The 10,993-nt window shown below is 38.9% G+C and overlaps 1 protein-coding gene and 1 non-coding gene across 2 annotated transcripts; both read right to left on the reverse strand.

The window, feature by feature from the left end:
• Nucleotides 1-2,107: 2,107 nt before the first annotated feature.
• LOC113173835 (CD276 antigen-like) lies at nucleotides 2,108-10,495 on the reverse strand. The gene is made up of 6 exons (XM_026377419.1): nucleotides 10,411-10,495; nucleotides 8,431-8,823; nucleotides 7,018-7,305; nucleotides 6,473-6,556; nucleotides 3,631-3,696; nucleotides 2,108-3,089 (listed from the first exon to the last, which is right to left on the reverse strand). The coding sequence occupies exons 1-6, from the start codon at nucleotides 10,442-10,444 to the stop codon at nucleotides 2,995-2,997; spliced, it is 960 nt and encodes a 319-aa protein (XP_026233204.1). The 5' UTR covers nucleotides 10,445-10,495; the 3' UTR covers nucleotides 2,108-2,994.
• On the reverse strand, nucleotides 9,277-9,383 carry LOC113173866. Its single transcript, XR_003299847.1, has one exon. It is a non-coding gene; the product is annotated as a U6 spliceosomal RNA (small nuclear RNA).
• Nucleotides 10,496-10,993: the final 498 nt, after the last annotated feature.

Below are 10,993 nucleotides of genomic sequence, written 5' to 3' on the forward strand. Positions count from 1 at the left end.
GAAAACAGCATCTTTGCTGTGAGGTTACGAGAACCCGGGTGAGAGCTGAGGAGCAGGAGTCACGATGTCAGCAGACAGACAGCTGCCTAATAACTAAATGAAAGGGTCAGAAAATTCCTGTGAGGCTACCAACTTCACCACAGTAGATGAAGCTGGATGCTGCTCCTGGCTGCTTACCACAGATATGTTTCCTTCCAGAATGAACAATGTTATCAATGTGTAGCAGTGCTATAATCTCTTTAAGTATGACTCAGTCAACAAACACTCAACTCTTGTGGTGAACATATAGCTTACATTTAATTCTGCAGGATATCAGTTTTTTGTGTAATTCATGCTAGTCAGTGATAAACTTGTAAACTAGTACAAGTCTCCCTGTTTTATCATTTCTTTCCTGTATTTCAGGAAACATAAAACTGCTTGCGGGTGCTGTTGCGAAATGTCTGTGGGCTTCAAGTAATTATAGTTTCTGAAATGTTCACAGCTTTAAACTTTGAGCAGTTTTTTCACATTTACATTTAGTCATTTACATTTAGTCATTTAGCAGACGCTTTTATCCAAAGCGACTTACAATTGAGGAACAAGGCAAGCAAACAAATTCTAAGTCAAGAAGAAACAACATCAAAGCAGAGCGCTATCAAAAAAGTGTTTCTGTTTCAACAGATGTGAGAATGAAAGGGTAGAAAAGTTTTTTTTTTTTGTTTGTTTGTTTGTTTTTATTTAAGTGCAAAGGAAGATGCGAGTTCTGTTTTCAGCAGTTTTTTAAAGATTGCAAGTGAGGTGACTGAGCGTGCAGAGATAGGCAGGTCATTCCACCATAGTGGGATCACTGAGCTGAACAGTTTTCCTTGGTGTCGACTGTGTGGTGCTGGTACCACCAGACGACGTTCCCTGGTTGAGCGCAGTGGATGGGACGGGATGTAGACCTGAATTATTGAATTGAGATAAGATGGAGCTGTGGAGTTAACCACTCTGTAGGCAAGAGACAGAGCTTTGAACTTGATCCTTGCAGCCACAGGAAGCCAGTGCAAAGATCTGAAGAGCGGTGTGACATGAGACCTTTTTGGTTGATTAAAAATGAGGCGTGCTGCTGCATTTTGGATCATCTGTAGGGGTTTGACCAAGTATGACTGAAGCCAGGCTAGAGCTGATCCAGAGATGCCCAGGTCTGAGAGTGCAGTCATGAGAATCTGATGGTTCACAGTGTCAAAGGCTGCAGATAGATCTAATAGAATAATCATTTATAGATTTGTCATTATAGAATAGAATAGAATTATCATTTCAGCCTTGACTGAGTCTGTCTCTATGTGGTATCTTGCCTCTCCAGTTTGATAACTTAATGCAATTGAAACGTCTTTACTGTCTTGCTCACCTTCACTGTAAGTTTTTTATACTTTCAAAATTACTCTTCAGTGACATCACAGACAGTAAATACACATCACTGACAAAGTAGGTGAGGTTACAATGACAAGACACTAATGTCGGCCAGTTTCAGTAAATATCTGGACCTAGTTCAGAAGCTGCTTCAGCAGACACCAATGCAGCTGCTGTGGACTGTGCATGGCAGCATATTTCCTCAGCCTTTTTTTGTTTTGTTTGTTGTGGTTTTTACTTATTGGATGAGAAAAGCGATGAATACTCAGTGTTTATTCAAACAACATACCTTTCACTTGATATTTATTAGTGAAGTCATCTGTAAGAACTCTCCTTTAGAACTCTCAGAACATTTTTATTTTTAGCAAACTTTGGTTTTTGCCTGTATGGTTCGCCTTCTAACCAACTTCAAACAGCTTCATATCAGCTAAACTGAAGTGAACAAGCAAAAGTGCAAAAATACCACAGTTTGAAAAAAGCATCATAAACTGCTATCTGACTAGTCTGCAGATGGACATTCATTACCACAGTGTCTACATATGTTGTTTTTTCTGCCTGTCTGCACCAGTTCTGATGTCAGTTTGTATTCATACTGCTAAAGACTTTTGTCTTCGCTTCCACATCATAATCTGCAGTTGTTTTGTCAGTGGTGGAACTGCAACTTCATTCTTTTTACCATTTGTACATTTATCCACTTTATCTCTTAGTGAAACAGTGACTCCAGACTCATTTTCACTGGCAACCTGTGCTGCCCAGCCAAACTGCTGTAAAACTGGTTAATTTTACAAGGTCAGATCAAACTCTGTCAACAGCATGACCATTGACCTATCAGATTGTTAGGCAATCAGAATGAGACAAATCAGTTTATATATTAAAGGGCAAAAAAATTGTTTGAAGTTAGTAAACTCGCTGACAGTGTTATTTTGGTGGGATACAGATTGTTACCAGAGCAAGAATCAGTTGAAAGTGTTGAATATAGTTTGTGTGCACTTACATACATAAAAAGAGAAAAAGAAAAAACTTTGTCATTGTGGAGTATGTTTAAACATGCAGTCAGGTTATTTGAGTCAGTTTTCTTTTCAGCCTAAATATCTGATCTTACAGTACAACATTCAGCATGTGACTACAATAAGATGTCAACTGCAATAGAAAGCATTATTAAAATATTTTATTCATAATAATTTAGTTCTTTCTACACTGCATTGTAAGACAAATATATTGTAAAACATTTGTTTTAATAGATTTTTAAATACATAATAATTATTACATTAATATGTTAATAGCAAGTAAAAGAGCTGTTATTTGTTGATATTGTTGAAGAGATGTTTGCTGTTGTAAACCACTTTATTGAGTATATGGCTGTCTAGATAAACAATATGCCAGTCATCTAGGTGAAGTTATTTGGAAGTTGAGTCATGGCAACTGGACTTCCTTCTTGTTAGAATGAACAAGAAGCTACCTAGCTGCAACACTTACAATTACAACACTCTGAAGTCCACCTGCCTAACACAACATGAAGCTACCATAAACACTCCACTAAATAAGCAGTTATACTTACAGTCACATTACACAGCTGTGTGTGTATGTGTGCACACAGTAAACGAATAAATAAGCCTTTCTATCTCAAGGCAACAAGTTAAGTCCGACAGGCCCACCTTTCTCCAGTGGATGCTCATAAAGTTGGTGTCTGTCACATTCATTTCCAGGCCTTTGTCGCTCTAAAGCAAAAGCAAAGATACAAAGTGACACATCATACAAATTTGACCATTTAAGATAATATATAATTGTTTCATGGGCAATCTGTGTAGCCACCCAACTTTAACTGTTGTTACAAACCAGCAGCCCACTGCATTAGCCAAGTGGACATTCCTTACCCTAAACACTTAATTGTTGCAGTTCCCCATGATAACAATATGTAAAATATATGGATACTCAGAAGCTGGTTGCCATTAACTATGGACGTACAGCAGAAAAACATTTCACATACACATTTGTCATGGCACATTTGGCTTTGTTTTTTAACACAAGTTAGGCAGAATAAGCAGAGTGTTGTGCTCTCTGTCATCTTCATTTCCAGCCATTTTCTGTTCTAATTAAAACATGGAAACAAACAAACAAAAAAGGTTGCACAAAAATGAAGGAGTGACTACCTATACCTGAAACACACATTTTAACCAGCTTCACATTTATTGGGTTGTTGAAAAATCAACAAACTGTTTTTTAGCTAAATTTGGCAAAAGTTATGTGAGACAGGCCCACCTTTATCCTTTGGAGGGTCAACAAATTCATGTTCTCTGTCACTTTTGTTTCCACGCCTTTGTTGTTCTAAGTGAAAACAGTAAAAACAAGTATTAACAATGCAGGAGTGACTAGCTTGTACACTATGCAATAAAAGGCTTATTAATCATCTGGTGGACACTCTCAGATATTTCTTTTCTTGCTCAGTTGTGCATGGGGGCCTCCCACCTAGTTTTCTGCCCCTAGAGCACCATAGACTAATGAGTCTCTAATGAAAGTTCTTTCTGGCTATTTTGAATCTGTAAATAAACAACTGCTGATGTTAAGATACTAAACTAACCTAAAGAATGCCATGCTCCATGGTTTGCTCCAACTGTTGCTGATCAACACATTAGCCTTATAAAATGATTAACTTGAATTAGAAGCCATAAAAGCTAATAATCGAAAAAAAAAAATTTAAATAATTATTTATATTTTTGATTTTTGCCTGATTAATTTCAGTTGTCTGTAAAATGGATACAATTGTTTGTGAATTGCTTGAAAATCTGTTTTTCTTTGGGAAAAAAAGAAATTTGCAAATCAATCCCAAACTTTTGAGTGGTAGTGTATGTACATATACAGTGGGTACAGAAAGTATTCAGACCCCCTTAAATTTTTCACTCTTATCACATTGCAGCCATTTGCTAAAATAATTTAAGTTAATTTTTTTCCTCATTAATGTACACACAGTACCCCATATTGACAGAAAAACACAGAATTTTTATATGTTTGAAATGAAGATTTATTAAAAAAGAAAAACTGAAATAGCACTCATATATTTAACTTAGGCGCTGTCCATTCCTTCTGATCATCCTTGAGATGGTTCTATACCTTTATTTTAGTCCAGCTGTCTTTGATTATACTGATTGGACTTGATTAGGAAAGTCACACACCTGTCTATATAAGACAGCTCACAGTGCATGTCAGAGCAAATGAGAATCATGAGGTCAAAGGAACTGCCTGAAGAGTTCAGAGACTGAATTGTGGCAAGGCACAGATCTGGCCAAGGTTACAAAAAAGTTTTGCTGCACTTAAGGTTCCTAAGAGCACAGTAGCCTCCATAATCCTTAAATGGAAGACGTTTTGGATGACCAGAACCCTTCCTAGAGCTGGTCGTCCGGTCAAACTGAGCTATCGGGGGAAAAGAGCCTTGGTGAGAGGTAAAGAAGAACCCAAAGATCACTGTGGCTGAGCTCCAGAGATGCAGTGGGGATAGTACAGGGATATCCTGTACGAAAACCTTCTCCAGAGTGCTCAGGACCTCAGACTGGGCTGAAGGTTCACCTTCCAACAAGACAATGACCCTAAGCACACAGCTTAAATAACGAAGGAGTGGCTTCACAACAACTCCGTGACTGTTCTTGAATGGCCCAGCCAGAGCTCTGACTTAAACCCAATTGACAATTTCTGGAGAGACCTAAATATGGCTGTCCACCAATGTTTACCATCCAACCTGACAGAACTGGAGAGTATCTACAAGGAGGAATGGCAGAGGATTACAATATAACAAAGAGCGAAAAATTTAAGGGGCTCTGAATACTTTCTGTACCCACTGTGTGTATATGTATATATATATATATATATATATATATATATATATATATATATATATATCGAGAGAGAGAGAGAGAGATATGAGACTGTATGCTAAGCGGAAGGAAGGAGGCCGAGGATTAGTAAGCGTCAAAGCCACTATCCAGGAGGAAACAATTAAGCTCAATGAATACATCAGGAAGATGGCCCCAACTGTTGGCATGCTTAGCAAATACCTCAGGCAGCAGGCTCCAAAGGAGCAGGGGAAGGAAGTGGAGAAACCCTCATGGAAGGACAAACCCCTGCACGGTATGTATCACGGGCAGATAGAAGAAGTGGCTGATCTCGACAAATCCTACCAGTGGCTAGACAAAGCTGGAATGAAAGACAGCCCATGATTCCAGAGGCACTAATCCTAGCAGCACAGGAGCAGGCTCTGAGTACAAGATCGGTCAAACTGAGCTATCGGGGGAAAAGAGCCTTGGTGAGAGAGGTAAAGAAGAACTAGAGGCTGGGATCTACCAGGCAGGACCCCAGGTGCATGCTGACCCGGAAACAATCCAGCACATAACAGTGCAATGCAAGATGCTAGCAGGCAGGGCATACATGGAACGGCATAACCAAGTGGCCGGCACAGTGTACAGGAACATCTGTGCCAAGTACAGGCTGGAAGTCCCAAAGTAAAAATGGGACACACCTCCAAAGGTGGTTGAGAATGATCCTGTGGGACAGACTGACAAAGTGGTAATGGCCAACCAACCCAACATAGTGGTGGACAAACAGGAGAACAAGGCTGTAGTGATAGATGTAGCAATCCAAAGTGATAGCAACATCAGGAAGAAGGGGCACGAGAATATCAAGAAGTACCAGGGGCTGAAAGAAGAGCTGGAAAAGATGTAGAAGCTGAAGGCACAAGAGGTGCCCGTGGTAATAGGAACACTGGGGGCTGTAACTCCCAAACCTGGAGCCCCTGGTACTTCTTGATATTCTCGTGCTCCTTCTTCCTGGGAGAGTGGCTCCAGCAGATCCCATCAGGAAGAACATGTGAGATCTCTGTGCAGAACAGTGTAGTCCTAGGAACAGCTAAGATACTGCGCAGGACCCTCAAGCTCCCAGGTCTCTGGTAGAGGACCCGAGCTTGAAGGAATAAGACCGCTCCAAGGAAGGAGTGAGTGGGGAATGTTTTATATATGCCAGCAGAGTTATTTGTTATTATTTATTAAATAGCATATAGTGTAGCAGCAATAGGTAACATCACACATTAAAATGGCAATAAAAAAGCTCCACTTACTTATATACTGGTAGATTATTAGACCCGGCAAAATGACAATATAGAAGATGACGCTGATGATGATGATGATGATGGCAGTAAGTACTTAAAAAAAACAATACAACAGTAGTACTGGTTTAAGATTATGAGCATGTACAGCAGAACATAAGAAATAAATATGATATATACATACATAGTAATAAATAATAATAATAATAAAACTACGGAAATCAGTTTACAGACCAACTCATCTATTACTTCCTTTTGTCTTTATTATTACTGTACTGCAAGTGGAAGTACAGATACTGTAGCAAAACCTGCTGTGTACAGAAATAATGGTAAACTTCAAGCGGACATTTGTGCCAGATGAAATTTCCTCCAGATTTTTTTCTGAATTATCGAATTCAGTTGGACTAAAGAATAAACTGGTTCAGTTTTGGTCGTAAAACATCAGAGGTCAAGGTCACTGTGACCTTTCCCGAGAACATGATAGCTCACAAATGTGCACTTGGACTCAAGCTTTAACTGGTCAAATATTTAAAAAAGAAATAGAATTCTCCAAGTACCTGGATTTTTAGGGGTTGGGACATCTTCTGTTGCAATCAAAGTCTGGTTTAAAGTTGGGTTGTAAATCTCACAGATCACTTTCTTTAGCCCTGTAATGATGACTGTGCTGCTGACACTGAAGGTGCCATTGTCTTCTTCAGAGATCATAGTCGCTTCTGACAGTCCCACTTTAGTCCCTCCATTCCCAGACATCCATCTAATTACAGGTTCAGGAAACCCTCCCTTTGTGCTGCAGGTTGCTGTTTTTTCTTTTTGATTCATCTCAATTTTAGGTTCCTGGAAAGGTGCTGGAAATGGGTCAGAAAGTATGTTTTGGCATCAACAAAGAAAATGCAAATAAATAATGAAAAATTGACACACAATTAGAAAAAAACAGATTTACTGCAGATCCATAATATGTACATGTACATACAAATAAATGAGTAATTTGCTTTTATTCAAAGTAAATGCAAGTGAGGTAGAAAGCAAGCAAGAAAGCAAACTCAGACAGCAGACATTAAAAGCAAAGTGCTGTGAGAACCTTCTCTTTCATGAGACCTACAGTGCCTATAAAAAGTATTCACCCCCTGGATGTTTCATTAATTTATTGACATTATAACTCAATAATGGTCAATCAAAGTTCGTGACTTTGACAAAAAAAAAAAAAAACTATTAATGTCAAGGTGAAAAGTCTTTCACATGCCTATTGGCTAACTCAAGTTATGATTTAACACAGGTTTTCTTCAACAGTGGCTTTCTCCTTTTTTGTCAAAGTTGCCAACTTTTATTGAACATCATTTATTTCTAAATGATGTTCAGTAATGCAGTTATGTTTTTTTGAAATGTTTGAGAAATTATCTACCGGTAAGTAAAGTGAGCAGTAACAACATTGGACGAAAGAAAAGATAAGAAAGGTTCTACTGGAGGCTTATGGCCATGTACCAGAAACTTATAGAAGACAGTTTTGTGAGCTGAGAAGAAAACCTGGAGAATCTTATTTGGATTAAAGGGTGAAAACAAGAAGGTATTTGAACACTGGTTTAACTCATGTAAAGCTTGTAATTATCAGGAGGTGGGGGTGAGGTTGGTCAAGCCTTATATGTGACTATTTTCAGTTACCACTGACGTGAACACTGAAGTGTCAGCACAACTCATGTAGGATTCTACTGGTTTACAGTTTTGTCATTTGGGATTTAGAAAATGCTCCCGCAACCTTCCAAAGGTTAAGGAATGTCATTGTGCCATTTACGACCTGGCGGTTAAAAATACTATCAGCTGTCAGATTCAGAAGTAGGTATGAACGAGTCACAGCATAAGCTAATGAAAAGATGGTTTTGCAGGTGAAAGTGTTAAGAGTGTCCATGAACATAGTTTAATGTAACTGACAGCAAATTTTTCATTTGCCATTAACAGGAAAATGTTCAGCATCATACCTGCTACATACACAGTTGTCTGGCAGAGTTTCTTTGTTGGTTTATTTTCTGACAGAAAAATGACTTCAATGAAGATCTGGTTATCTTGCAGCATCAGGGGCTCAATGACAAGTGAGAAGTTTCCAGAAGGTAACTGATCAGGGAAGACTGTGGTCCTGTTTTGAAATGACTGGCTTTGGTAATGAAACTCTTGTTGTCCTTTTCTGTAAATGTGCAAAACAATGTCCATCTTCTTATAGCCCTGCCAGAAAATGAGGCTTTGCTCAGGCTGGAATGGTTCACTGAAGATGTAATGACATGACCAGAGCAGTGGATCTCCTCTGGTTCCATTGATGCTAATGTTTGCAGATGACACTTCCAGCAGCAGAAACACCTTAGGAACACAGTGGAAAACTACAATGAAATAGAAAGAAGATTCACTTCAAATTAGAACAAACCAGATTTACTGGAGGTGCATAATATGGACATGTACATTCATACAAATGAGTAATTTCCTTTTTTCCAAAGTAAATGCAAGTGAGGTAGAAAGCAAGCAAAAAAGCAAACTCAGACAACAGACATTAAAAGCAAAGTGCTGTGAGAACTTTCTGTTTCATGAGACCTACATTGCCTATAAAAAGTATTCACCCCCTGGATGTTTCATCCATTTATGATTTAACACAAGTTTTCTTCAAGAGTGGCTTTCTCCTTGCCACTCTCCCATAAAGCTTTGACTGCCAAAGTACCGTGCGGCAGTTAATGTACAGTCTCCCTCCCCTGTCTCAGTTGCTGAAGCTTGTAACTCCCTTGGGATAGTCATCTGTTAGTGGCCTCTCTCACTAGTCTCCTTCTTGTATGCTCTCTCAGTTTGTGTGGAAACGCTTAACAAATTTGTGTGTCATCCTTTCACAGGGGCCATGCTAATCTTTTCTGTATTTAGTCCAATTTCTCATATGTGCTGCTGGAGCAAGCACACTCAGTTTATAATAATAATGTATACTTTATTGATCCCCTTGGGGATATTCATTTTGGATAGCTGCCAGACTGAGTCGGCGCTACTTTGGTGTCTTGTCCAAGGTCACCTCAGCTAGTAGCCAGGAGGGACCGGGAATCAAACCACTCACCCTGGGGTCTGTAGGTGACTGCTCTACCACCTGAGCTACTGCCGCCCCCTGTGTGCAGCAAGATAAATAGGAGACAGGTTGTGTCTAAGACCTCCAGTTCTGTTGAGTGAGGAGGTGTTGATTTGCACATGCATGGCTTTCCTCACACGTCTCACACTACTTGTCTTCTTCAGAAGATAAATGGTTGAGACTATCTCCAGACTGAAGATCCTAATTAGATGAGTAGTGAGACATGTCAAACTAACAAGAACAAGGTCCAGTTCCCATGAGTCAACTTCCAGTTAACTTCACCTGGATGACTGAGAATCTTCACTGACTGTGTGATGGTAGTTTACCAACCACCAACTTCAACTTGAGTATAGAACAAATGAGTGGAGTGAAACACCTCTATTCAAATATGCTCACGTTACTGTAACTAAATGGGTTTTAAAATGTTGCAGTTTTACAGTTAGTTTTTAAGTACTAGCAAATAAAAATGAAATATAGTTTATTCATATTAACGACAGTGTATGGTCTATGTATTTGTTAGCACAAACTCATTTGGTAGAGCAGTCACTTTTTAACCCTCGAGCAGTGGCTGGATTTATGGTACCTTGAGGCTACATGTCTTGTGTCCTTGGACAAGTTACTGAAACCCTGTAATAGTGCCCACATGTATTAATATATTAGCACCGGTATTATTATATTATATATTAGTGACAACACTAACAGTACTGACAACATTACTACTGTGGAAATGTCTTCCTATGTTTCCAAATACTACTGTTAGGAGTTCAAGTACTATAATCACAGTCTCAAGCATATAAACTGCTTCAGACTACACTGGTTTAAATTTTGTGAATTGATAAAAGTTCAATGAAGTGATAATCACACCTACCACAGAAGAAGGCCGATAGAAATGCCTTTCCCATTCTATCGAAGAGCAGAACAAGCAAATGAAGTGTCTTTCACTGCACACTGTGAAACTGGAAGTTTCTCCTGTGTGAAAAAGGCTGTTGTTCCTCTCTCATTTAGTTTCATAAGTGAACTTCACAGACATTTTGACCACTAACAAACACACAGAAAACATGCTGAAAAACTTAAAATCAAAGCAAAGTTAAAGAAAAACACTCAGTGGATGCATGCATAAAACAGTAGGAATTAACTCTGATATACTCTGGCTACCTATTTGACTAACATACCAAATTGATATTTACATATTTTTTATTTATTTATTTATTTTTGTAGTGGTTTCTTTCTCTACTATTTGTTTAGGCTAACACCTAAACAACTAGAAGCACAGTGCCAAGAAACGCCTCATGTCACAACTAGAGATTAATGAGGTACAATACAAATGCTACGGCAAGGGGCAGCCAGGACAGGGAGATATTACAATCATCCTCCCCACAATCAGAGACTGGAGACTGCCAAGCAAAGGCTCACAACATGGAAGCTCCTGTCAGGCATCATAGCAGCTAAGA

Source organism: Anabas testudineus, chromosome 21, assembly GCF_900324465.2.
Source record: "Anabas testudineus chromosome 21, fAnaTes1.2, whole genome shotgun sequence".
Lineage (NCBI taxonomy): Eukaryota > Metazoa > Chordata > Actinopteri > Anabantiformes > Anabantidae > Anabas > Anabas testudineus.

Coding starts and splice junctions, on each gene's coding strand:
- LOC113173835 (XM_026377419.1), bottom strand. CDS start 10,444: ATGGGAAAGGCATTTCTATCGGCCTTCTTCTGTG. Junction 6,557..7,017: donor CCCAACCCCTAAAAATCCAG/GTACTTGGAGAA, acceptor GTTTTTTTTAAG/TACTTACTGCCATCATCATC. Junction 3,090..3,630: donor TGACCCTCCAAAGGATAAAG/GTGGGCCTGTCT, acceptor CTTTTGCTTTAG/AGCGACAAAGGCCTGGAAAT.